Raw genomic sequence first — 26016 nt, forward strand, 5'->3', positions numbered from 1 at the left:
ATTTTTCGAGATACACAAAAGGTACATGGTCGTGTGGGGTATCATTTGAAAGGCAATTTTATGTGCTTTTGGGCCATATAGGGTCTTATGCGGTTTTGATACATGTACGATGAAATAGACGTTGAAATGTTCAAGTGTCTATATTTCATCGCAAATGCATCCAAACCGCATGAGCCTTTATTTGGCCCAAAAGCACATAACAATACCTTTCAAATGATACCCCACACGACCATGTACTTTTTGTGTACCTCGAGAAATTTCTGTGAGAACAGTATAAGTCTACAGTTGAAAACTGTAATTGCACATATTTCGGTGTAGATGAATTTTAAACCCACACGACCCTGTACGGCTCGAGTAACTGGAGAAATTTTTGTAAGAAAGGTGCAAGTTTTCGGTTTTTGCTGACCTCTCGCTAGCTAAACAAGCTTCGAAGAATTTTTTGAAAGTGGATCTGGCTTCTAGGGTCGATGTCCGTTCTAAATATATATAAGAAAGTCCACTGGAAAATGCGTCCGATTTCGGTAGGCTGTTTCTCAAAAGAATCACTTTTTGTTGTCATTGATATTACGCTGCCAAGCAAAGAACAACGGTCATTTTCTGGTTTTTGTTGCGATTAAAAAAACGGGAAAGGGCCGACAATGTGTGTTTGCGTGTCGCAATGAAATTTTTGAAAGTCTTTCGTTCATCAGTCCAGTGTTTCTGGTTTTTGGCTATTCGATTGTTGAACTCGACTGAGAGTAGATATCTACAGACGCGGAATAGGACTTACTCGTACATACAGCAACCAATTTCAATCAAAAAACTTTTTTTTAGCAAATCGTATTATTCCAAAATTGATTGCAATCAGAAGCTCCACCTACAGTTCCAATTTCCTTCCACTTAATAAACTCGTCCACATAGTACCTAGTCAATTCCAAATATTTCCTCGGTCCAGTCGGTTGATAGTCCTTGCATCCCGGATATGGAATGGCCTCTTCGATCTGTGTACCCGACGGCCAGTCATTGTAGCTGGATATCGATATAAATTGTGCACTAATAGCGAAAGCAGTACGCCAAGCAACTCCGTAATACTGGCCATTCGACCGATGTCGCCTCAACCCACCGAATTTCGGTTCTTTCATTTTTTCGTTGTAGCCCGGGCCGACGGTGGGTATAAATAGCAGGTTGTATTTATCGGCTGTCTTTTTGAGTTGTTCCCAATTTTTCCAAGTTGATGTGAATGTTGCACCGTTGCTAGCAAGCCGTGTGTAAAAACCATCGAACAGTCCTCGTCGAATTAGTGAGGTATGCTTCTTGGAACTATGGATTTTGATGGAATTGAGTTAAATGAACAATGGAAGCGAAGGCAATAACTTACCTAACATGACCGATGAATACAGCGTCGTAGATCGTATTTCGAATGCTTCCTATTCCACGGACCGAGAATATCTTGAACCATTCTTCGTCTGATATTTGATACGCTTCTCGAACATAGATCATTGGCAACAGTGCATTTTTCGAATTGACTTGCACTCTGTACAGAGCTGGATGCGACCACAGATATTCCCTGTGCAACAGAGTTAAAATGTTCCTTATACTTTCAACCGTTCTTCCCGGAAAACTGTCAATCTCTAAAGCCACTTGAATTTCACAGTCGAAGTATTTCTTCACAAGATTCAATATATTCTTCAACAGGTCAACCGATTCACCGGGAATATTAGCAGACGGTTTCCATGTGAGGATAATCACATTAATACCAAGGCGTTTGATGTTGTTCAGATGATGTTCGAGAATTTTATTTGTTGTCGTGTACACACCAAGCATCGGATAGAACACAGAATTCAATTCATTTATTTCAATGGTTGCACTGGGATCTCGTACTATGCTGGTGTTAAATGGTTTATACCATTGTACTGGGTCTGAATAGAATATGTGAATGTTCTTCGTCGATCGATTTAATGCCACCAAGGTATCACCGGCCATATATGGTGGCCGTTCGACACTATTCGACTGAATCATTTTAATTTTTTCACGTAACAATCGGCTCTTCACTTCGAAATCATTGTATTTCTCCAGCAGAACGTTCGTAATCGGCGATTCTGATATTCCAACCAAATGATTTTCATTTGTTCGTGGCTTTTCAATCGGATGTGCCAATAAATTGTTAATGGATTTGTCGTCTTCGTAGCGATGGCTCGTCACAAAATAAGTAGCCAATATGAATAGCACTGTGCCAATTACATACACTGCTGTGTACATAATCCTTTTCATTATGCGGAAATCACCACTCATCACTCGCCGTATTATGAAATTCATTTTTTTTTATTTTAGAAGAAGAGTTTAGTAAAATCAATGTTGAGTTTGTTGAATCCTGACCTATACGCACTAGAGAATAATGACGACGATGGGTACATTTGACAAATCCAGGATGCTGAGAAACGCAACGCGCATGAGTGTTCCTTTAGCACATCTGTATGGTACACTGTATAAGAAGTTCTGTTCGTTCCATTCATTATATATCATATGGACTGAAGAATGGCTATAAAGTGTTTGTCAAGACAAAAAAGAATTTTTAAGATTCGTTTAGGGTACCGATTATACAAGTACAAGTCCATCTAATAATGGTGAAGTATTTGTGATGTTTTACTATCAAAATCCTATGACGATAGTGACGAAATTCTAGTAACTAAAGCTAAATATCAACAAAACGATGAATAGGTTCCACATATAGTTGATACTTCTCTTTTTAGCAGTCTATCGGTTGCGAAAGTGCAATTGAATTATATGGGTCCTTTGGACATAGTTAAGAACAATGGATAATTTGCAAATTTGTAGCCCACTGTAGGTTGACTACATTTAGGCAGAAAAATATTGGTTTTTTTATGATTTCTCTGAACCAAAATCTAAAAAAAAGGAAAACCAGTAAAGCACCCAAAAATGTGTTACTTTTAAAGGAAAAATTGGTTTGTGAGTCATAACTTAACCCACTTGCACATTGTGTTAATTTATGTACTCTGCAAAGGTTTCTCAAAATGGGTGATAGCACAAACCAAAGCACTGTCAAGCACCGAAGCTGACTTTGACATCACTCAATTAGAAGGTCAAAAGCCCACCTGTTGACTTTTTTTTAAATTTTTTGATAGTCATTGTTTGAAAAAGAATAGCCAACTTTGATCGGTTCAGTCCTCTATATGAGTGACGTCAAAGTCAGCTTCGGTGAGTGACGTCAAAGTCAGCTTCGGTGAGTGACGTCAAAGTCAACTTCGGTGAGTGACGTCAAAGTCAGCTTCGGTGCTAGCGTTGCACAAACCAATTTTTTTTAAAGTAACACATTTTTGGGTGCTTTACTGGCTTTACTTTTTCAAAAAAAAAAAAAAGATTTTGGTTCAGAGAAATCATCAAAAAATCACAGGAGTACCAATAGACCTGATTTGTAGGTGACTTTATTGTAATTGATGCTCTGGCTGCTCTGGTCCAAATGAAATACGTGCAAAATTAACCCATAATTTTTCGGTAAATTTGTCAGCGAAATTTCGGCAGCCTTAGAAAGACTTGCGTGAGAAAGATTTTAAATTTCGACCTCACTTACGGCGTGAATTAGAATGTAATAGGATGTCTCACGCTAACGCACTCGAATAACCAATAACAGGCACACGAACAGAATTTATATAAGAGGCCATGTCACTGCGTTACTGACGTTCCATAAAAAATAGGTTTGTTCCAAGGCCATATGAATTGTCAAATTTCATCCACAGAACCATAACCTCAATAATATCTCTGTGTAAATCACGTAGGCGACGTTGCTCGATTTGTATGAAATATAACGTAAGCGACGTTGCTATGGATGAAATTGTCGTTGTTCGGGTTGTCAAAGTTCGTGTTTACAGTTACTTGGAACAAACCTATAGGCATAAAAATATATAAAAATCTGTCACTGTGCCTGTTATTGATTGCGTTGCTAACGCACGAAAATGACTAACGACACAATTCTGCTACTAGCATGAACACTGAATTGACAAGTGTCAAATTTGAAAGCTTTAGTGATACGAGCTACCGCTTAGGATTGTTTGTATTGTATGTTTTAACTCATACAACGAAAACAAGTCATCTATATGTATAACAGAAACGCAATGCCTACTATGATTTCATCAGCCTCCGAATATTTTCTGTGTTCGCGCTAGTAGCAGTGCTGTGCTAACGAAAAATATTACTAAGCTGATGTCAATTGTATTAGCAATGGTGCGTCAATTTACGTTCTTTGACCTACCCACGACCACTTCCTGCAAGGTCGTCAGACATCTGGAAAATGTCGTTTTCTGAACTTTTATTTCCCACCATTCATCCTATCCTATGCCTATCCAGACATACTTGTCTGATTTGTTCCAGAACAAATTGACTGATTTAACGGATTTCATACTAATATCTTGAAAGGGAATTAATAGACGCACAGCACTGCTCCGAGCGTAAACACTGAACTGACAAGTGTCAAATTTGGAGGCTTTTATGATAAGAGCAACCGCTTAGGATTGTCTGTATGAGATTTTTTAACTCATACAATGAAAGTCATCTATCCTTACAAAGTAACGCAATGCCTATACTGTGACTTTATCTGCCTCCAAGTATTTTTAATGTTCATGCCAGAAGCAGTTACTATTGTGGGAGGCACCATGACGAAGAATGGGTTTTTTTGGCATAATGATAATTGACGAAATAGGTCACAACAACAAAGGTAATATAACTCGCTTTTTCTACAAACATCAAGTTAACTTGTTCAACTTTATCAAAACTAAAAAATTACAGGAATGAAGGGAAAGTGAGTGAAATTTAGACGTGAATTTGCTTCAGCTGTTCTTCAGCTGGTCCATTCCCACAAACAAAAACATTTACACGGCTAAATTGTATACACATACACACGCTCATTTGTTGTAATGTTAAAGGAACAACTCATTTCCACAATTGAAGTTTGACAATTTTCGAATAAATTTTGAATGATTGATTTGAATTTCGCGAACGAAACTGCTGACAGCACTGATACACTATATGCAATCTTAAATTTTTGACAATTCAAAGTAAACATAAACAGAGGACCAAAACATGCCGTACGATAATAAGCGCATAAATGGACCGGATTCCTCCATATCCTACCAATATCACTCGAAAGCCAACTTAAAGACATACGAAGACAAGCTCAAAGAGCTGTTTCAGCAGGAAAATGAATTGCGGGTCGATGGTCGTCGAAATACGGAAGCACGGAAGATGTGTATGTATTCCTAACCTAAAATAGAAACTTTGTGATGTGACGGTGCATTCAATCTCTCATTAATTATCGTCCCTAAACAGTTCTTAAATCCGGAGTTATTTCGCAAGCAAAAGGATCCGCTTACATAGAGCTGGGAAACACTAAAGTCATTGTTGCAGTTTATGATCCCAGAGAGATACCAAAGCAAAACAAATACAGGTAAGGAAGCCAGGAAACAGTTGGTGTCTCGAGATTAAACCATTTTTTTCATTTTGCAGTGCTCTCGGTGAATTATTTTGTGATTTCAAGTTCTCGTCATTCGCTAGCAAAAAACGTCGCTCACCGCAAACCGACTCCGAAGAACAATCATTGGCTTTATCGATGAAACGGTCACTGATGCCCGTTGTATGCCGGCATGAATTTCCCAATTTTCAAGTCGACATCTTTGCCAATGTAATTCAAGACGATGGTTCGGTGCTTGGTGCCGCAATTACGTGCGCCGGTTTAGCCTTAGCTGATGCTGGAATTCCTATGTACGATATCATCACGTCCACAACGGTCGGAATTATCGACAACAAAATCATATTGGATCCGAATGCAGCCGAAGAAGATGTCTGTAACAATGGATTCGGTGACCAGGAGCATGGAATTATCGTGATGAGTCGACTGTCCACTCATGATCAAATATCCGAGCTATGGCAATCGGGATTTATCCACTTGGATACGTTGCAGTCGGCAAACAAGCTACTGCTGGAGACTACACAAGAGATCGTGCCGATTATCAAGAAAATTTTAGTGAAAAAAATTGTCAAATCAATCAAAGAGACGGAACGAAATGACGAGAGTGCGAAGTAATAAAAAACAAAAAATTTTATGAGAAATACCACATCATCCATGTTTTAATAACTTCTTGAGACACAATAATCCATTTCCCCCGACTATACATATCACTCTTCTGGCTTTTCCGGTGGCGATCCCGACGGCTGCAGCATTTTCTCCATGATATTGAACCGAATTCTGGCCTTGGCTTCGTTTTCGGCAATCGCATAGTAACTGAGGATGTCGTAGTGGCCCAGGTAGCTGGCTAACGAGTCCCGATGTTGATTGGTTAACCATTCGTACTTGGTTGTATCGGCATGTCCGGTTCCAATGTATTTACTTTGTAAATGCTCCAATTGACTGTGGATGTTATATCGATCGCCTGACATTTTCGTTTATTTTGGGTAAAACTTCGAAAAATTAGATTTGTTTATTCGCAGAAGTCAAAATAAAATATGATGCTGAATGTCGTCAATGAAGTTCGCTACAAGACACAATCTAATGACAGTTGTGACAAGCGTGTGTGTGACAACCAACAATCCCAACAATGTCAGTGGTGTCAGTTTTTGCAGCTCTAGTATAAATAGACAGCGATCACATCTCTGTTCAAACGCAGCAAACTAACGAAGCGTTAAATTGTCGACCTCAGATATAGCAGAAATAGACCTAGAAATATAGCAGTATGGTTGAAAAGTCCACGAATCTATTAAATTTCTTAAAATCCGATCAATAAGGTAGAACGATATGGAAGTAGCGTTTGTCTTTACGTGTTTCTTCAAATCCACACGTACATGTGAGTAAAACGAGTGAATTTCTTCACCCTTTCGAATTTTATCTATGCATTTGTTTGACATTGAGAATCATTTAATCTTTTGTAAGCTACTATTTCATGCAACGACAAAAATGAGCAATGATCCCTGACTAATGCAGTCTTTTGGAAACAAGTGAAGTACAAGCTGTTGAAAAGAAGTAGGACATTCTATGATTGTACTAGTGCACGGCTGTAATCTTTGGAGAGGTCACACAAACCGCCATTTTACTTGGTAACCCACGACTTTTCATACCATAGAGCTATACTCGAGGGGTGGCATGGTGGCACTGTCGATCAAAAGAAATCACAAAAATAAATGGAAAGGCCTCTATGGTACCTCTATGGGGGAACCAGACTTGTTCGAATAATGACAGCGCCACATTGCGAACCTCTCCAACGTTTATTTACATGCTAAATGCATCGAAAATACGGAAGCACTAATTCCGACGCCCTCAGCATGTAAAATCCATTACATAACTCGGGATAAAAATGAAAAGTCTAGTTTTTTAGGTCTTTTTTCCATAGGAAAAAAAGACCTATTGTGGGCACTTCATCTGTCCGTCCGTCCGTCCGTCCGTCCGTCCGTCCGTCCGTCTGTCCGTCCGTCCGTCCGTCTGTCCGTCCGTCCGTCTGTGTCACAAATAAAATGTGATTGATAAAAGTTCAAATTGCAATGCTACTATGAACAAACCAACACCAGGCAAATCAATTATTATTTGTTATCTGGTAACCAATCGCTCATAGCAGACATTGCAATTTGAAAGTTTGGTAGTTGTTGGTAGTTGGACCCCCAAAATATTTAGCAGCAGAGATGTTTACCGTTTGAGAGCTACGCACCGAATGACGAAATTATTCTGCCTGCTTGCCTATTTATAACTCAACAATTTGGTAGTTGACTACCACGTTGGTAAATTGCAATGCTACTATGAGCAAACCAACACCAGGCAAATCAATTATTATTTGTTATCTGGTAACCGATCGTTCATAGCAGACATTGCAATTTGGTAGTTGTTGGTAGTTAGACCCCCAAACTATATAGCAGCAAAGATGTTTCTTACTCGAGAGACGCACACCGACTGACGAAATTATTCGGCCTGCTGGTCTATTTATAAATCGAGTATTTGGTAGTTGACTACCAAAGTGGTAGTTGAATGACTACCAAAGTGGTAGTTGACTGACTACCAAAGTGGTAGTTGACTGACTACCAAAGTGGTAGTTGACTGACTACCAAAGTGGTAGTTGACTGACTACCAAAGTGGTAGTTGACTGACTACCAAAGTGGTAGTTGACTGACTACCAAAGTGGTAGTTGACTGACTACCAAAGTGGTAGTTGACTACCAAAGTGGTAGTTGACTACCAACATGGTAGTTGACTAATACGGATGTTGTAGATATTTTTACTGTTTGATAGCTGCACACCGACTGATGAAATTAATCGGCTTGCTTGCCTATTTATAATTCCAAAATTTGGTAGTTGAATACCAAAGTGGTACTTGAATGAGTACCAAGCTAGTAGTAAACAGAAATTGAAAAAAAAATGAAAAAAGACCTCACCAGGCTTCAGCCGGTCTATTCTTGTTGAATGTTTTTTTTAATCAGTTTTATAATTAGCTTGCTAATACAAAGAGAGCGAATGTGCACTGAAGATGATGTAAATATAAACATCGAAACGTTTGCTGAAAAATAATATTTTCTCTTTTAAAACAACTGGTCCAATCCGAAGAAAACCCCCCGAATCATTTGATAAATAAGGATCAAGAATAATACCGAAATAATATTAAGCTGTTACAGACGGCTGTCATCTGTTATCGCCAACGACAGCAAGATTAAACGACAAGTTCTGATTAATGAGTTCTTATATAGCAAAAAGCATCTTCAAAACAAATGAAGTAAAAGATTCCTGAAAATCAATCTAAGAAAATCTTCGATCAAATGAATAGTAAAACTATTAGTATGCTTGCCGTCTGTGCAGGTCCGCAGCTAGCAGGAATTCTCAGCAGAAGTGATAACAGGTGGCTTTGCACTGACTCCACAGGCAGGCGGCTCCGTATTTTAGATGTTCTGATGAATACCGAAGTTGATCCAACTATACAAACCATCAAAGTCACTAAAGACACCAAAATATTATAACTTGAATGATCATGACCGCAACAACATTAACATTAAGACGACTTTATTCATGAGAAGACATCGAAAACATTTTATTTTCAAACAGAAAAATAATTAATAGAAAAAAGATCGTTACAAAGGTTTTGGTGCATCGCTAAAGTTAGGATTTTTGTCGAATTTTTTATTCTTAAAAAATTCAATTTGTAAAAAAAATTAATTTAATTTTCTTCAATTTTATGTTATTCCCTAACTGTGCTGTGATTGTTAATTAGAAAAGCCAATTAGATATCGTCAAAAAAAAATCACCTCCTCGGCCTATGATTATAGGATGTAGGGTGACAACTACCGTAATGTTTCGAAATCGGGAAGTTACTTCACGATCATTCACAATCGTTGAATTGTAATACAAAAATAGAAAAATTACGTAAAAATGTTCCCGATTCGAATGTGCTTTTGTATTTCGCTTTAAATGTGATTCCGCGTATTGCCTCACATTTTTGTGATGTTGTAATTTTGCTTGAGCTTTGAAGAACAAATGTGATAGTCACAGTGGTGTCGCGTCGACATTCATTCTCTTCACTCTATTTAACTACGACGTACTGTTACGTCCTTCAATTTTTAATTTTTTTTAGATTTCTCTACTCTTAAAATCAGTCCAGTTTTCGTTTCATTTTTAAGCTCGAAATAGGTCAGACCAATCTTTGACCTGAAATTTTGTGGGAACATGAAACATGAGTTCAACCGAAGCAGATTACTTTTATCCAAAATGCCAAATCTAATTATTATCATTGACTAGGTCGTGCATAATCTAGTTCACAGTTTTGAATATAAATATCGGGCTGACCTGACCCAACCAATTTTAAGTTATCCTATTCAACGATTGTATTAGGTTTTGGACTGTTTCACATGGACTTTCAAGCTGCAAAAGTCATCTGTTTCACGTTCCAGTTGGAGAGGAAATCTGACCCGTTCCGAGCCTAACCATATAGTAAAATTTTGATAAAATGCGGCGACATCAGTTCCACACAATTGGAACAACAAATACAACAAAAATGCTAAAACTAATCGAAAATGCGCTCCGATGTAATCCTCTAAATCAAAACGGTGTATTCTTACGGACCGTCAAAACGAACGATCCCGAAAGCAGAATTTAAATTTCTCTAAAAAAAATTGAATTTTATTTATCCAAAATTTGGATTCCAAATGATTTTGTTAGTCTGAAAAACATCACGTGTCGGATGTTAAAAGTTTCCTCTTCTTCTCTCCCCCCCCCCTTAATTATGCACGAACGATATATTAACAATGAATTTTTCAAATCTCTCCACGAACATATTTTGATTGGTTCGACTCATGACCAAATCGATACCGCGCGTCAACTCCTCAAACTCTTTGGACAAACGTTCAGCCTGGTCACTGTTCGAGCGCGTCTGTATGATTTGCCGGAAAATCTGGCCATAACGATCCTTGTACGTGCAAATTAGACTGAACAATGCCTTGCTGCATTCGCTTTTGTTATCACTACACAAATCTTGGTTTAATATCTGAAACACACGGAAAAATGGGAGGGTCAATGAACCGGCTCGGTTAATTCATATTCTCTGCTCCACACTTACCATTTCAACGACAATGCCGATAAACTGTATGGTCGATTGGTATGCAAACGATGTATCACTTTGTTCAAGATGAATGAATGTGCCGAATGCCTGCAGAAATTCGAAGCAAACTTGTTGCACTTCGGCACCGAATTGAAACAGGCCGATTTCAATCGTCTTGAGCATACTTGAGATCAATTCGTCAGGCACCATGCGTAGCTGTGTCAACGGAAGAGAATGGAAAATGAGATTCAATGGACGCTGCAGAGGATGTGATGGGATTGCGGGAATACGTTCGTTTGACAAAAATTGGTTTGGAGGGTCAATGCCTTCACAGAAGTTTTTTTTTACTTCCAACAAAGTCTAAGTGGAGTTGCAACCATTTCATCTGTGTACCTCACGAGATTTGGTCGGTGGAAATTTAATCGAACGAAACGCCTAACTCAGCTCAATCAATTGATGTACTCACCTTGCATCCTCTGGAATCGACGAAAAATGTTATTGCTTTGTAGTAGTTGATGCACAGTGATGGGTAAGTTAACATCTCCAGTTTGATGATGGGAATAACTCGATTAAAAATGTGAACGCAGCAATTCTCCTTCTGTTGCGGCTCCTCGGTGATTCCTAGAAAAAAGGATTTAAGTTTCATGAGTAATGGAATTCGCAGTCGGTAATGCATCCGGACATCCCGCTTCTAAAAGCCAAACGCCTGAGCTTGCAATTGCTCTTTACAGAAAACCGAAATAGCAAAGATGAAGAACTGAAATTCAAATCCGAACCCTTCTTAGGACGATCATTACAGAGATGAGCTGTCATCACTTGCCGCCGTTACTTCCACGAAATTAAAAAAAAAACCCGACCACAAAACGTGAGGATTGTAAGAAAATTTCCCGACCGCTCACCTCTAACGGCTACGATTTTTTGTTTCAATTTATTGAATTTCGTCCTCCATTAGTACCCTGTTCTCTTCATTCGTTCGTGACACATTGGCAATTTCTACGCAAAACATAGCAAGAAATCAAATCGTGTCCACTCACCCATTATGTTGTAGATGTTGTTCGATAGAATCAAATTCATGAGCTTCAACAGCAGCATAACATCTTCACACTGTTCATCTTCCGCGTTGGCAGCAACGGACACCCGATTGTTCCGATCGCAGACATATGTATCGATGACATCCATACAAATTTCGTACGCTTGATGATTTTGCAGATATATTAGGACCTGGAACAGTTCGCACATCAATTCCAAAACCGCCACGCCAACCGCTTGACAATCGGAATATCGTCGCAACAGATGCGACATGGTGAATAACGTTCCCTCGAATGTGCTGTAAACTTGAATGGCCGTTTGTAATGTGGCTCCCTTCAGACATGCACGGATTTCATCCAATACGTTAACAGTTTCGATTGAGGCGGCGTTCAGATCAATGTTGTTCGAGTAGTTGTTGATTGGATTGATTTTCTTGTAGCTGAGAGAAGGGAATCAATTGGTTAGGAAATGCGAACCGATGCGGAGCAGAAAACTTACTTATTCTCGATGGGTGACAGAATCTCGGAAAGATACTGTTGCTGAAGTGCCTTGTTGGTAATACAGCTAGCGGTCACAACTAAACCTTTGAGAAGACTTTGCTTGGGTATGTTGAGATCTTTGAGTTGAACAATTTGCTTAAAATATTCCGAATTAAACACAGCGGTGCACCTGTAAGGTTACGATTCAATTTAGTGGGAGGTCATTGTTGGACATGTAAGAAAATTACTTTTGCTTTCGCCGGACCAATGACACAAAGAGCCCAATGGAATCTAGAACAACCTGTGGTTCACTATAGAAGTGTCGTACATTTACGCAAATTTTGTTCAACAAAAATCCAATAATCCAATTGGAACCGGGTGTGTCAACACCAAATGCTGTCTTAATTGCTTCACTCACCTAAGGATTGACAAGAGTTCAGAATCAACCGGGAAATTACTCAAACCATTCGGCACACTTACGTCGGTATAATATTCACTAAGGTACAACAGATACGATTCGGCCCACATTTGTAGGAACCACATCAAATTCGACGCTATCTCCGGACTCAAAACACTTTTCATATTCGCTTCCATTGCCTTCGTTTCGATGTCGCACAGCCGAAAAACGGCTGCCGTCAGTCGTAATACGTGATCGCATAACGTATCATCCCCCACTGGCGCTTCCAATGCCAACACTTTTAAGCTTGCCGTCAAATCGGTTTGACCGTTCAACATCTGTTGTTTGCTGGAGTGCATAATTTCCGATGGAATGATCGGCTGCTCGCCCACCGATTCCATCGACATCACATGTGCCGATACTAAAATAATCCACAAAATATCGTCGTACAGCTGCTCTACTCCCTCCGAGGAATCAACATTGAGATTGACCGCATTGGTGTAGACGCGCTCGAGATGGGCTTGAAGGCACCGAGTCTTCTCTTCTAAAAGTTTGCACAGAATCGGTAGTGCGTGTGACGGTTCTTCGCGACCGAGTGCGCCGATGATGATCAGTTGCTCTTTGTAGCGATCGCGATCGCTTTGTTCCAATTCATCATCCATATCACGACTCGTGTTGAGAGACGCTTTGCGCAGACCGTCTGGTGGTGATAGATGACACTGGAGATACTTGTTGAAGATTTGAATCGACAGTTGCTTGAGCAAATCGGCTTGGAAATGCTGGAAGAAAGTTTGTGATTGAGTTGGTTGGTCCCTTTCTGCTTCTTATTTTGACTCACCTCTTTGCCTTGGATGATAAGCAGCCATGCTTCAAGGATTATGTCTAATGCTTCGGTGTACACAGGTTCCGCCAAACAGTCCTACAAGAGATCATCATCCGTTGAGTATGTTAACGAGTCATTTGGCTTGTCACAATTTCTTACCATGTCCTCCTCATGAATCGAAGATTCCATAAAATGGCATGTCAAAACAAACATTTGTTGCAGCAATGATGTCCGTAGTTCATCGGAGATGTCTTTGAATATATTTGGTAAATTGTAGAGTAGAATGCGCCGCAGAACGGTAGCAAAACCATTGGCTTCAGTACTCTTCATTTGAATGCTGTAAAGGAGATGCAAATGGTCAAGGAAGAATTCGAACGGAGAGATTGTCTGGCCATTTACCTGGAAGTCAATTGTAGGAAATTGGTCAGGAAATTGGTGACGTACTTCAGCTTGTTCTCTTGATTATTTAACACCGGTCCGTTCAGCGTTGACAACTGAACAATGCAGGTCAGGGACTTTGGTTGAATCTGCGGAATTTCACGAACTTTCCAATAAATTCCGAAAAATACTTCGACCACTCGTGGATCGAGTATGATTCGTTCCCACGGCAGCGTCAACCGGAGCGATGGACATTGATCGGTTTTGTTAATACTCTCGAAAATGCTGACCAATCGTTTCGACAGCAACGGCGACACATATCCCCACATCAGAATCTGTTCGTGAATCGTAAAATATTCGAGCAACAAGTGCACGTGCGTCGCATTGGTCAGATCGATTATTTTCATGATAGCCACCAGTGCATCGAAAATCATCACGAAAATCTTTCGCAAATCGAGCAATTCGAATTGCTTTTTGGCCTTAAAGTGTTCGTTGAACGTCAGTCCAGTGTCATCGGAAACCGATTTAATTGTCGTGGAATATTCTTGCATTATGTTGTAGACGATACGACAAGCCAGATATTGCTGCGAAATGTCACCCGATGATATCATTTTCTGGGCCTCATCCAATATGAAACCGCGTTCGACGCCAGCGTCCAAAATGCTCGATCGTTTTATCATAATGGCAACCACTTGCAGAATCTTCTCCCGTACGAATGGCTGAACATTCTGATTCAGAATGTAATTCAGCAGATACTGTCGCAGCGACAGTTTGTATTGATCTTCCAACGTGTCCCATTCGGCCACAATTGCCGATTTGATCATATCAGCCGCCTCGAATCGTAAAATGTCAACGCGCGTCTTCTCTAATATTTCCTGCAATCGGAAGGACACAATTTTAATTGTCGTGGAAACATGGAGTGCAGGGAGTGATGGGAAAATTTGGCGAAATTGTGACTGAAAAAGTCTTTGTTTACCTGACACAGTTGGTACGGAGACTTTGTTTTCCGAAAGTTCATGATGATTGTTTCGGCGGTTCGTCGTTGCTCTGCTGTCGTCTGGCCAGGAGCACCCTGTTGAAGAACAAAAAAATTGCATTTCTCATCATTTATAACCTTAAAAGTCACAAAAACAAACTTTTTACCATAAATAAATTCGCTGCATTTTCCAGTTCAGCGATCGAAACGTTCATTGTAAGACAGTTTTTAAAATATAAAATTTACACGACACTGTTAGGAACTGATAAAATTAAATCATTTTCCGTTCAGCAGAGAGATCTCCCCAACAAGAATTCCCGATAAATTTCTTGTAATGTGGCGTCAAAGTGTAAAGTTGACTGATTTTCTAAATAAAAGAGAATTTCTTTAAAATTAAGAAGTCCTTAGTTTTGACATTTAAATGAGTGCGTTCGTTAGATGAACAAAGGAAAAATGAATGACTTCTATGCATTTCTTGGAAACGATGAGATGGTGCACTTTTTTGAATTGACACAATCGATTTTACTCAAACAAAATGTTCAAAAGAAAAGCGTTGAGCTAATGATTGGATGGATGACCTGACCTGACCAAATTTTTTCCACTTGAAATTGGACCTGTTCCAAGCTTTGGCCTCCAAATATTTTCTATGTTACTGCTGTGATTACAAAATACTCTGATCGGCCAAATTATATGCGAGCCGGACCTCATACGTCGAATGCACTGCTGAATTTTTTATCGATATATTTCTGACAGTCAGGCTTGAATGAAAATCCAACATAACAACGAGAAAACGGGTTGAGACACTTCTGAGTGATGGTCACGAAGGCGGTGGCGCCAGCTATGTTTGTGAAAATGTCAATTTCTTCAGCTTGACTTTTCACACATTATTTTATGACTGAAACAAATGAAACACAAATTTTGACAATTTTGATTAATTTTGTTAAACACAAATGGCATGAAAAGAAAACTTGAAGAAAAAAAATTTTTTCATCAAATTGACATTTCACATAATCTGTAGTGTGCTTAAAATAATGTGTCTAAATTGTCGAAATTGTGTGCCACCGCCCTCGTGATCAAATCAGAAGTTTCTCAACCCGTTTTCTCGTTGTTATGTTGGATTTTCATTCAAGCCTCACTGTCCAAAATATCTCTATAAAAATTCTTAAGTGTCTTAACCAAGGCTGTATACTTCGATTGAATGCACACAGCCTTGGTCTTGACTTGTTCTTTCCAGAGAGATGATAATTTCCTTTATGCATGTCTTAACCAAGGTAAATATGTGGGTGAAGGTTCAGACGCGCGGCTTAACTAATGCTAATGACACCTTCTTCTAAAATGGTTGACTATGATTTACTTGTGCTTCACAAAATTTTCTGTCTATCACAAAACAGGTGGCCCAGGCTTCTAAGCAATTTTGTGATTTTAAAGAAATGGAGAGATGGCGTTTATAGCGAACTTTCGTACCACTGCACATCTGATTCTGTAATAGTAATAAACCTCCGCTTACATATCAACCTTGGTCTTAACCAAGGCTGTAAACTTTGTAGAGGTCATTTAGATACAGATATGCGGGTGACACACCACAGTTGACGAAAAAATGGCGGATTTCATACAGAAATTCGCCTCCTGTGACGATTCTCGTCGCCGTGACGATGTGGTGAAATTTGTTATATATGTAAAATCTACAAAGGTGGTGTGTTCCCGCTTTTCTAATAGAATGGCGATCTGCGTGACCTCCTTAAAGTTTACAGCCTTGGTCTTAGCCTGTTCTTTCCAGATCTCTCTCTCTCTCTCGCTCTCTGTGGTTCTCTGAGCAACAGTGGTTACCTCAAGGCTGTATACTTTGTAATCGACCAACTTTATTTTACCCAAAGTATACAGCCTTGGGTTACCTATGGAAGTGCAAAATGTTTACTGCCGACTAACTTCACTTCATTTTTCAGTCAAAGTGAAAAAAGACTGCCAACTCATCACTTGCGCTTACACATTGTGCCGTAGTTGATCTTTTTTTGACCACTTTGTTCGGAAAGCAGGAGCAAACGGCGATCGAATGGTCAGCGTCACCCAATCTGAGTGGTAGTTTTGAATTAACAACAAAATCCTTAGAAGAACAAATGACCCAGAACAGCCCTCATATGGATTCGGACACGTATTGCCTTTTTCAACAGAGATTGAACCGGGATTGTCAGCTAGAAATATTAAAGTACCTGAACGTCAACGACCTGTTGGAATTTTCAAAATTGGGCGAGTACTATAAGGAACTTTCCGGATGTGCAGTTCGCAAAAAACTAGTGCGAGTGAATTTGGAGCACAAGTCTGAGGTCCTAGACGTACTCGGAAAATATATAAGAAGAATAGAATGCATCGCGCATTGCTGTGGTTTCATATTAAAGACATTAATCTGCAAATGCACACCGGACATAATAACGGAACTTCGAATCGAGATCAGGAAACCAGAGAGGTTCCATCGGATGATCAAGCATGCAGTTTCAGAACAACAACTGGCATTATTTTCAGACCTACAGACGCTGAGTGTTTACCACGACTCCACGTACGCAGATACTCGAGCTGCTAATGATCTAAGGAACAAAATAGTATCTCTTGCCTTGAATCTGAAAGTGTTGACATGGAATTTCGATCAGACGCAATGTAAATGGTTGCGAACCGAACACTCGAACGACCTATATGAAATTTACGTGGAAAGTAAGAAGCAACGTATATCCATCGACGCCTTGAAATATTTAATAAGCCAACGTCCACAACTTCAAGCATTTAATTTCGCTGGAAAGACTGATCCAGATGCAGCAGAAATTATTGGTACCCATCTGTCGGAGCACTGCAAGAGTTTAAAGGTGTTCATATTTGAGAATTCCAATAGCTCTAACGTTTCTACTACATCGAATAAGGTGTACGGCTTTCTGACAACCATGCCAAATTTGAACGTTGTCTCGTTGGATTGGCCTAGACTCGGTGATCATCCATCGATGTCATTTATATCGCAGCAGCATGGACGAATAAAGAAATTACAATTCGCATTCTATTTCGATTTAATGATTGAACCGAGTAAACTCAAATGGCAACTCAAATATTCGGCTGAGTCTGAAACGCTCGAAATATCTAGAACAGTTTGTGAAAACACGTTGTATGAAGCAGATTTTGAATGGATTTTGGAACACAACATCAATATCGTACAGCATTTGCAAAATATTGATGAAATCACCTTAGGCAGTTCAGCTGCTGTAAGAGTCATTAATTTACACAAGTTATTGCAACGTACACCGAATATTCAAATGTTGTCCATATCTCAAACACACTTTAGACACCTGCCTGTTGAGATACGGAGAATTGTAAAGACATGCGAGGAAAAATGCCAGTACAGAGGATGCCATTTGATTGTCTCACTGGAACAATTCCGTGAGTTTAAAGTATACAATAACAAGAACGTGTTATCAGCTACAATTGATACGAAGAAATGCTGTAGAAACTTTTTTCGTTGCCACTAGGACTTGCAACAGCATTTTTTGTAATTTTTGTGAAAAAAAAAATATTTTGTCCAATTAACTCAAAAATAAATTTTACTGAGTTAACGTTCGTCGACGCTTTTTAATTTGAATGCGAAATAAGTTCCTCACTTTGGGCCAACCCGCTAATCTACTCTCATTTCGGGACCTTGCTTGTGACCTTTCAACATCGTCTAGTTCGACAATAGTGAGCCAGTCACTTCATATTAAGAGTTTTGGTGGCAGAGCCTGATGTCCGGGCAAAGTCCACTGTTCATTGAGTATTTCTTAGCTTACAGTTTTTTTGGCGGCCAGCACTTAGACTCCAATCGCAATGCTGGCACTTATACTTGTGTAGACTAGAGTTCGATCTGACAACAGAACTAGGTCATCATAGTGTCACTCTTTTGATTCCAAAATAAAGACAACAACTCTTTATCCATTACGATTGGTGAATGGATAGATTGGTGGCTATAGATTAAGGAATGTGTACCTGTAATGCTCTCGCTTCACAAAGAACTTTTCTTTGACAAGTAAAGTATGGTTTACACTCAACAAAAAGTACTACGTGTGAGAATCGTGAGAGAGCAAGCTGTCAACTAAACAAAGAAAAAATTGAAAAAATAAATCAATTTTGTCTTTCACACTGAGTACTTTTTTTGTAAGGGGAAATCAAGCCTTAATGAAGAGTAAAAGTAGAACAAAATCTAAATCTAAATACCAGGGATTTCTGAAGGTGGCTGGTGAAAGTTGTTTCTGTCCAGAAAATGTTGCAAATGTTATTGCTTTTGCATCTTTTGCATTTTTATTAAGCAACAGAGATCATGAGCGTTGTAATTGTACCTAGTGTCACTGACAAAAACCAAAAGGTCAAATTTTCGATGTTAGGCAGTGGCACCTTTTGAACCATCGGTTTCTTCGGTAGTTTTGTAGAGTTTTCAAAGCTCTACATTCCGCTAGAACATTGTCTTCAAAAATGGTTGCTAGTAATCTCGCGCCGCGTCATTCACAATAATTCACATTTTGACACATTTTGTACAAGGAAGATGTCACTTTGTGAATTATTGTGAATGACGCAGCGCGAGATTCCTTAACACCTCAAAAATACTCTCAACTTTCCGAGTTATGACCATTGGACACTTAAAGTCGTCCGGAGGACTTCTTCCCGGACTCCATCGGATCCATCAACCATATGCCCGGACACAGTTTTCAATGACCTACTTTTTCCGCACACAGGCTATCGCGGACCTTAAAATTTGCAAAATTCGAGACGCCCTAATAAAATACGGACTCAATCAATGGATTTGAAATAATTGGCTACTATTGATCGAAAAAATTCAACTTTGTTTTTTGTTAGATGAAAGCGGAGGCTTTCAAAAAATGATGTAAAATTAGAATCTACAAACAAAGTAGTAAGATGGTATTTTGACAGCGAAAAAACGAAGTTTGTTTGCTACAGAGGGTATTGGTTTTGCTTCTAAAAAAGAGGTGATTGGTAAAAAAAAGTTATTCAGCTGCAGATGTTACGCAGCAAAAATCATTCCAAACACATAATACGAGCCAATCCTCATCTATTTATTGCGTTCTTTTAGTTTTGGTTTTATTTTATGTTCGATGAAAAAATATGAATTCAAAAAAAATGGCGCCAAACGAACGGTTTCCTTGCAAAATATTCAACCATATTGAAAGTGTATGACAGCTGGAAGTTGTCGATTGGAAACACTGGAAATTTGATGAGGCTGCTAACGCGCTAATAAAACACTGTGCTGATTTTGTATTTTCTTTTAAAACAAAACTGTGAAAATATTAATTAAAATAATCGAAAAAGTGAGAAAACAATGGCCTTAAATACACCGAAACGTATTCGGACTTTAGTTAGCCTGGCTAGTAGTCCACCAAACAGTGAATACGGTTCTCCTCCGTGGCATACAATAAACAGTCCAAGTTCAACATGCGGATCGCCAGAATTTGTTGTAAATCAACAAGTTGAGAAAAATGAAAACCGAAGAGGTATGAAAACAAAACAAATTTTCGTTGATTCATTTCCGCAAAAAAAAATATTGTCCGATGCTCTAAATGCCTTGATGTTTAGATAAGCCATAAAGTGTCAAAATTCGTATTGGTGGAATTTAAAGTCTGCTTTTTAAATTAACAAAAACACAAACAAATAAAGCAACAAAATGCCAAACATTATTATCTTTCAGGTAGGCCTCGGTCCGAAGCCCTAACAACTCTAATGATCGAAGGTTCATCGAGTCCATCGTCAATAAAGTGTGGCTATTGTAACCGGGTATTTCCACGGGAGAAAAGCCTACAGGCTCATTTACGAACTCATACTGGTGCGTATACTCATTATATATGTATCTCTGTTTTGCACCTGGCCATTTAAATTACGCCATGTTGTGTGTTTGTGGTACCTTTTAGCTCTTTTTTTTACTCCGAGTTTTGCTTTTTAATTTTATTTCATTTTCTCTGGTCGTTTTCGGTTGTTATTTATTGAGCGAGGTATAAAGTGGTTATTTAATCTTCTGTTTCTCTTTTATGGTTTTGGTTTTATTTTATTTTTATTAAGATCGGTGATGATCTTCGTTTTTTTTTTCTGCTCGAAAATTTTGAAATTCTCGGAAATATTTAAATGGCCAACGAACAGGTAGGATTTTGTTTACTTGAACTTGGCATTTAATTCTTTTATTAGATGCATGAAGAAGATGCTTTCGGTCGAATACTAATGCGTTTTTATATATATTCACTGGTTATACGTTCGATTAATATAAATGAGCAACGGATTGAATTTAATTGAATTTTTTCTTTGCAAATTAATTTTATTATTCGGTGTAATAATTAAGGTGTATGTATAAAGCCATGTGTCCGAGCATGGTTCGTTTGATATCGTTTTTTATTCTTCAAAATTTAATTTTCAATTTATGCTGATGTATGCACTTAGAGTTGTTTGTCAGCTTGTCTCGGGAATAAATACTTTGTTCGCAATGGCTATTTTCTTGAATTATTTTCTGGCTAAGGCATACCCGCGTTTCGTTTAGAATTTTTTTTTTCTAGGAATTTACTTCGGTTACGTCAAAGGGATTCTTATTTGACTAATTTTACGCCTCAGGTAGGGTTCAGAACGGGTCAAACATCTATAGAGCTTAGTGACGTATTTTTGGCCGAGTCAGTCTTTAAATCAATTTTTACCATTAGGCGATCAAGGCTCATCTGTACTTAACAAAAACATAAGTTTTAAGCAAATCTTCCCAAAAACAGAGTATGGGGTGAGTGGGGGTTGAAATCGTGTGTGATGCTTTTCAAATACAAATTGTTTTTCACACCACTCGTTGAAGCATTTTTGCCAACAATATTTGACAAACTAATATTTTAAGCTCGCTTGAGCTTGAACTGCATTATAAAGTCTGATATCACAGCTTTTCATCGATACCACACTTAAATTGAGTGACTCAACACATTTCATTCGAGAAAAGTACGTAAAAATAGTAGTCAAGACCCTCCTCGAATTTAACCAACGCACTTCAAGCAAAAGTGCTATTTATGACAGCTGCCAAATAGAGTACTTTTTGTATGAAATTTTTTCCCCACTCTTCTTACAGTGTAAAATTTTGTATGGAGCACTGTCAAGTTTCAGTACCATATGTAGAGTACCACTTTTGCTTGAAGTGCGTTGATTTAATCAAAAAAAAAACCAATTTGATGCAACCTTAGACAAATTATACCTAGACTGGCTTTTCGTACGATAAAATGTGTGCCCAACAAATTACTCTTAGGATGCAACGACTACGACATATTGTACTAGATCTTACTTATTTACATAATCTTAGTGTCGTTGATACTGTAAATAATGGATGAACAAAATCAGAAAATGAGATGTCGTTGCATCAAATTAACTATTTAGAGGCATGATAGGAAGCGTCGGTTAGTAGAGGCACCACATTTTTTTTCACTACTTCGTTCTTTGCGTTCCATTTTCTTGTGAAATAACTTCACTCTGGTAAATATCCATGAAATTTCATTGATGTGAAGTTGGTTCACTAAAAAAAGGACGCTGAAATTAGCAAAGTTCTAAAAGAACAGGTTAAAGACAACCACGAAGGCGGTTGACACCAAAAGGTTAAGACAACCACGAAGGCGGTTGACACCAAATTTTATAAACAGATAGTGTGAGAAATCAACTTGAAGAAAATATTTTTCTCGAAAATTGAGAAATTTTGTTTTTGTTAAGTTCCATTTTACATATAAAGTTCGCAGCCGTTGACGCTATTGTGTGTCACCGCCTTCGTGACCAACTCAGGGTTGTCTTAACCTGTTCTTTCAGAACCTTGTTTCGGGCAGCCTAGAGCATCTCTAGGAGGATTTTTAACGCTACGTAAATTGTTGGATCACACTAAGACACTCCTAGTGGTTGTTTTAACGTTGCAACGAGAACCTTGGAAATTATTATTTTTTATGAAAAAATGTAAACAAAATTCTACCAAAATCTATTACATTTGAGCGTCAGTTCCCGAACAGTGCCCTAAGCAACAAGCAGAGGTCAGGTCAGAATCACCATCGTTTTCGTCTTTTTCACTTTGTGATCTTTCTAAATAATTTTGAATTTACTTGTTTGACGTACGACTTTTATCTAAACCTTGGAATGAACCGGTCTCTTTATGCTAAGGGCAAAACATATTGATGAGTCGTACAGTTTTTAATGACTTCAGTGTCAGGTTAGAAGATATTGTAAATCCTGAATGTTCGATCGTAAATGGCTTTCGTTTCTCTTTTGAGTTGAAGCACTTAAAACGTTCATTCATGACGTAATAAATCAGATTCCATATGATCAAGATAAGTTTCTCTAAGATTTATACGATCGTCTCAATGTTCGAAAGACTGAAAGACCTACTAAAAGCAGAGCTTCACTATTCGTAAAGAAACAACAAATGTTAAATGTTACGGTCAAGACGACTTTACAAGACTTCCAGGTTAATTTACTTTTGTATGTAAAACGACATCGACTCTTCAGAATACAGCGGAATGTTTTTGGAGAAAATTTAATGCCAAACATTCGGTTGCCTTTCGAAGAAACGTCCATTTTGAAATATCAATTATATCTGTGCTGTCCACTTAACTTTTGACTTTTCCATTGAATAATAAAATAAAAATGATTTCAGGCGAACGTCCACATCCATGTGACTATCCAGGCTGCACACGCGCATTTACACAGAGGTATGTGAAGATTAAGTATTTTTATCATGTGCTTCAAGTGCATGAAGCTGTTATTCTTCGAATGCTTGTTTCAAAATCGCCTTAGCAATTAGGAAAATCAAACTATTTCCAACCATTGAGATGTAACAATTGATTCGATAGAAAACTAATTTCACGATCCGAATTTCCAGCGGTCAATTGAAAACGCATCAACGTCTACACACCGGTGAACGGCCGTTTGTCTGTTCCGTTCCGAATTGTCAGCAGCGATTTACCCACGCCAACCGTCACTGTCCCGATCATCCCTACGATCAACTAAAGCGGTGCGACGATTTCGTTATCCAAGCGGTGTCCGAACAGAACAGCGAAGTCATCAAGTGGCTCGAGAAATATCGAATGGAAAAGGAGGAACGTACACCAACCAGAAAGACACCGAAACGGTCAAAAGAACTGCAACGTGATAACAATGAAAACAGTGAATGTCCGACCACACCAAGTAATCCGTTCAAAAGCCGCAAAGGTCTAATGGTCGAATTGGATATGAACGCTGGCTTGTCCAGTCCAATTACAACGAAAATAAAAGCAACACCGAAAGTGATTCAATACAACGATTTGCAGCTGCGTGACGAGGATTCGGCAGATGAGGAAGAAGGAGCAGCACCAGCGTCGTCGACTTTTAATCCGAAGAAACGGTGGATACGTGAGGCTTGGCATGACGATCTGGCTAAACCGTTAGAAACGACCACACACACTCAGGGAAAGCAAGTGAATCCGAATGAAATGCGACCGACAGTCTTGATGGTTGCCAGCAAGGACAGAACGATGCCTTTAATAGATGTAGGATCGGCGGTTGCTGATATTTCAAAAAATTTAGTTACGCCTCACCACCATACTCACGAATATGTTGAACCTCATCCGAACGTAGCATTTACGAATTATTGCCAGCCCAGCTACGAATCACCTGCGGGAAATCGTAAATGGATGGGCGCGTTGGCTTTGATGCAGCTGGCAAGTGATGAAGATAAGAATGACCGACAGGCGATACAGGACTATTACGCGTATCAATCGCCAGACCGATACACTCACCTGTAATATTTGGATGAAAGCCTGCTCGGTTCGGATGGTGGGTGTTAATTCAGGGTAATTTTTAGATTATGTTTCCTATCATTCATAACGTGATTAAGTTTAAAAATGTTTTGGCTAGTGCGATTGTATATAAGTTATACGCGATATAGGAGTTACTGTAATGCAAGCTTCGCCGATCGTAAATGATTCGAATATCTTTGATTCGCTCACGGTTTACTAACACAGCGTTAATCTTAAATCTTGGTGAGCAATTTTTACAAAAAAAAAAGTTTTTGTGATCCCATGTAAAGATGCCACCATTCTTGCTAGCTTTTGTACGAATAACTACGTTACACAGCCGACAAAATTATCAGAAATTTTTTTTCTAATTCGATGTGTCCTCTGTAACCCACAAATGTTATCCTTTTCATTTACATTGGTCTGAAAATGGTGAATGTGCGCGCGCTCATCTAAATGCTTCCGAATCTAAAAAAATAAAGTGTCTAACGTAGTTTCGTTAGCTGTAGTGAGATCGTTGACACAGCGCTCGTGTTCCTTAACTTTTCCATTGTTTATCCACATCCATACACAACACTTCAGGACTTCATGGCATTTCCAATTCCTCGATTAATTTCAAGTACATTTTTCTGGAAAACAGTGAACATTTTGAGGAAAAGCGAGAAAATTCAAGAAAAATTGGGAAAACGTCTTTCCAAAAATAGTCACTGGTTTGAAGAGAAAGTTCAAATAGCTGCCAAAGGCCTTTGAAAAGCCTTCATTTTTTGTTAGGATATTTTATTCGCAAGGAAGATGCATGCCAGGACTGGCCCCAAGGTCATTCGGTCAATGCTCAAAGTGCTTTTTATTTTTTGTATGGATTAAGGGCAATGAAGAGCTCTTTACAAATTTCCCCCATACCAAGCCCGAAGGGTTTTTTCGAGCCTGAAGATGGTTAAGCAAATACAAAAAAGGATGCTCAATACTTCGAAAAGGCGATGCATCGGTGAAGAATTCGTTAATGCCAAATTGATTTTTTTTCCTGTGATCAGGCTTTCAGTGAAAATTTTTGGCCCAGAAAAAGTTTTTGTGAATTGAAACAAAAATGAGCTACGACTGGATTATATATTCTTCCCATGTGATACTATTGAAACCAAAATATTGACAAAATCCAGTCGTTAGTCAGGGTCAAGGGACCTCGTAAAATACTGACACCACTAAAAATTTTTCATTCATTCATGGGCAAACAGAGTTCTGAAAAAAATCAAATTTGGTATTAACGGATTCTACATTCCTAGTAGAATCCGTAGACAAGGTCCTACGAATTTTTTTAACAAAATTGACACACCATGAATTATGGTCCATGATATATAGGCATTCATACATTGTGAGTGAATCCAAATGGCGGGCATGAAAATAATGTTTTCTTACTGATTAAAAATTTCCAAAAACCAAAAACGTAGCTGACTTTCCGATCCATACATTTTTCGGGGGTTTTTTCAAGGAAGGTCTTTCCCGGTTACCAAAATTTTGGCGAAAATTTTTTCCGGTGGGGTAACGAGGCTACCAGGACACCGCATTTCTCCTGAATTTAAGAATTCGTAACATGACAGTTGTCACCTTAATG

The 26016-nt window shown here is 38.7% G+C and overlaps 5 protein-coding genes across 5 annotated transcripts; 2 read left to right on the forward strand and 3 right to left on the reverse strand.

Annotated features, from left to right (window-relative positions):
- Positions 1 to 803: 803 nt before the first annotated feature.
- LOC119072434 (glycoprotein endo-alpha-1,2-mannosidase-like protein) lies at positions 804 to 2397 on the reverse strand. Its single transcript, XM_037177648.1, has 2 exons — positions 1358 to 2397; positions 804 to 1299 (listed from the first exon to the last, which is right to left on the reverse strand). Exons 1-2 carry the CDS (start codon positions 2293 to 2295, stop codon positions 810 to 812), a joined length of 1428 nt encoding a protein of 475 aa, XP_037033543.1. The 5' UTR covers positions 2296 to 2397; the 3' UTR covers positions 804 to 809.
- Positions 2398 to 5031: 2634 nt separating this feature from the next.
- On the forward strand, positions 5032 to 6106 carry LOC119072439 (exosome complex component MTR3-like). The gene is made up of 3 exons (XM_037177654.1): positions 5032 to 5239; positions 5320 to 5437; positions 5497 to 6106. Exons 1-3 carry the CDS (start codon positions 5074 to 5076, stop codon positions 6071 to 6073), a joined length of 861 nt encoding a protein of 286 aa, XP_037033549.1. The 5' UTR covers positions 5032 to 5073; the 3' UTR covers positions 6074 to 6106.
- On the reverse strand, positions 6088 to 6539 carry LOC119072440 (splicing factor 3B subunit 5). Its single transcript, XM_037177655.1, has one exon. It carries the CDS (start codon positions 6424 to 6426, stop codon positions 6166 to 6168), a length of 261 nt encoding a protein of 86 aa, XP_037033550.1. The 5' UTR covers positions 6427 to 6539; the 3' UTR covers positions 6088 to 6165.
- A 2481-nt stretch (positions 6540 to 9020) lies between these two features.
- Positions 9021 to 15051, reverse strand: LOC119072441 (exportin-4-like). The gene is made up of 12 exons (XM_037177656.1): positions 14802 to 15051; positions 14635 to 14730; positions 13680 to 14533; positions 13440 to 13617; positions 13296 to 13376; positions 12541 to 13236; positions 12309 to 12478; positions 12080 to 12250; positions 11587 to 12020; positions 11019 to 11173; positions 10571 to 10768; positions 9021 to 10498 (listed from the first exon to the last, which is right to left on the reverse strand). Exons 1-12 carry the CDS (start codon positions 14847 to 14849, stop codon positions 10232 to 10234), a joined length of 3348 nt encoding a protein of 1115 aa, XP_037033551.1. The 5' UTR covers positions 14850 to 15051; the 3' UTR covers positions 9021 to 10231.
- Positions 15052 to 19841: 4790 nt separating this feature from the next.
- LOC119072442 (zinc finger protein 367-like) lies at positions 19842 to 25554 on the forward strand. Its single transcript, XM_037177657.1, has 4 exons — positions 19842 to 20144; positions 20339 to 20473; positions 23294 to 23348; positions 23519 to 25554. The coding sequence occupies exons 1-4, from the start codon at positions 19973 to 19975 to the stop codon at positions 24417 to 24419; spliced, it is 1263 nt and encodes a 420-aa protein (XP_037033552.1). The 5' UTR covers positions 19842 to 19972; the 3' UTR covers positions 24420 to 25554.
- The last annotated feature ends 462 nt before the right edge of the window (positions 25555 to 26016 follow it).

Source organism: Bradysia coprophila, assembly GCF_014529535.1.
Source record: "Bradysia coprophila strain Holo2 chromosome IV unlocalized genomic scaffold, BU_Bcop_v1 contig_81, whole genome shotgun sequence".
NCBI classification, from domain to species: domain Eukaryota; kingdom Metazoa; phylum Arthropoda; class Insecta; order Diptera; family Sciaridae; genus Bradysia; species Bradysia coprophila.

Excerpts from the sequence above, each read along its gene's own strand:
- LOC119072434 (XM_037177648.1), bottom strand. The coding sequence starts at position 2,295 with ATGAATTTCATAATACGGCGAGTGATGAGTGGTGATTTCCGCATAATG. Across the intron at positions 1,300-1,357 it reads GTATTCATCGGTCATGTTAG|TTCCAAGAAGCATACCTCAC; the intron begins GTAAGTTATTGC and ends CAAAATCCATAG.
- LOC119072439 (XM_037177654.1), top strand. The coding sequence starts at position 5,074 with ATGCCGTACGATAATAAGCGCATAAATGGACCGGATTCCTCCATATCC. Across the intron at positions 5,240-5,319 it reads TACGGAAGCACGGAAGATGT|TTCTTAAATCCGGAGTTATT; the intron begins GTATGTATTCCT and ends GTCCCTAAACAG. Across the intron at positions 5,438-5,496 it reads CCAAAGCAAAACAAATACAG|TGCTCTCGGTGAATTATTTT; the intron begins GTAAGGAAGCCA and ends TTCATTTTGCAG.
- LOC119072440 (XM_037177655.1), bottom strand. The coding sequence starts at position 6,426 with ATGTCAGGCGATCGATATAACATCCACAGTCAATTGGAGCATTTACAA.
- LOC119072441 (XM_037177656.1), bottom strand. The coding sequence starts at position 14,849 with ATGAACGTTTCGATCGCTGAACTGGAAAATGCAGCGAATTTATTTATG. Across the intron at positions 13,618-13,679 it reads TTCCTACAATTGACTTCCAG|CATTCAAATGAAGAGTACTG; the intron begins GTAAATGGCCAG and ends TCTCCTTTACAG. Across the intron at positions 13,377-13,439 it reads CGATTCATGAGGAGGACATG|GACTGTTTGGCGGAACCTGT; the intron begins GTAAGAAATTGT and ends GATCTCTTGTAG.
- LOC119072442 (XM_037177657.1), top strand. The coding sequence starts at position 19,973 with ATGGCCTTAAATACACCGAAACGTATTCGGACTTTAGTTAGCCTGGCT. Across the intron at positions 20,474-23,293 it reads TCATTTACGAACTCATACTG|GCGAACGTCCACATCCATGT; the intron begins GTGCGTATACTC and ends AAATGATTTCAG. Across the intron at positions 23,349-23,518 it reads ACACGCGCATTTACACAGAG|CGGTCAATTGAAAACGCATC; the intron begins GTATGTGAAGAT and ends CCGAATTTCCAG.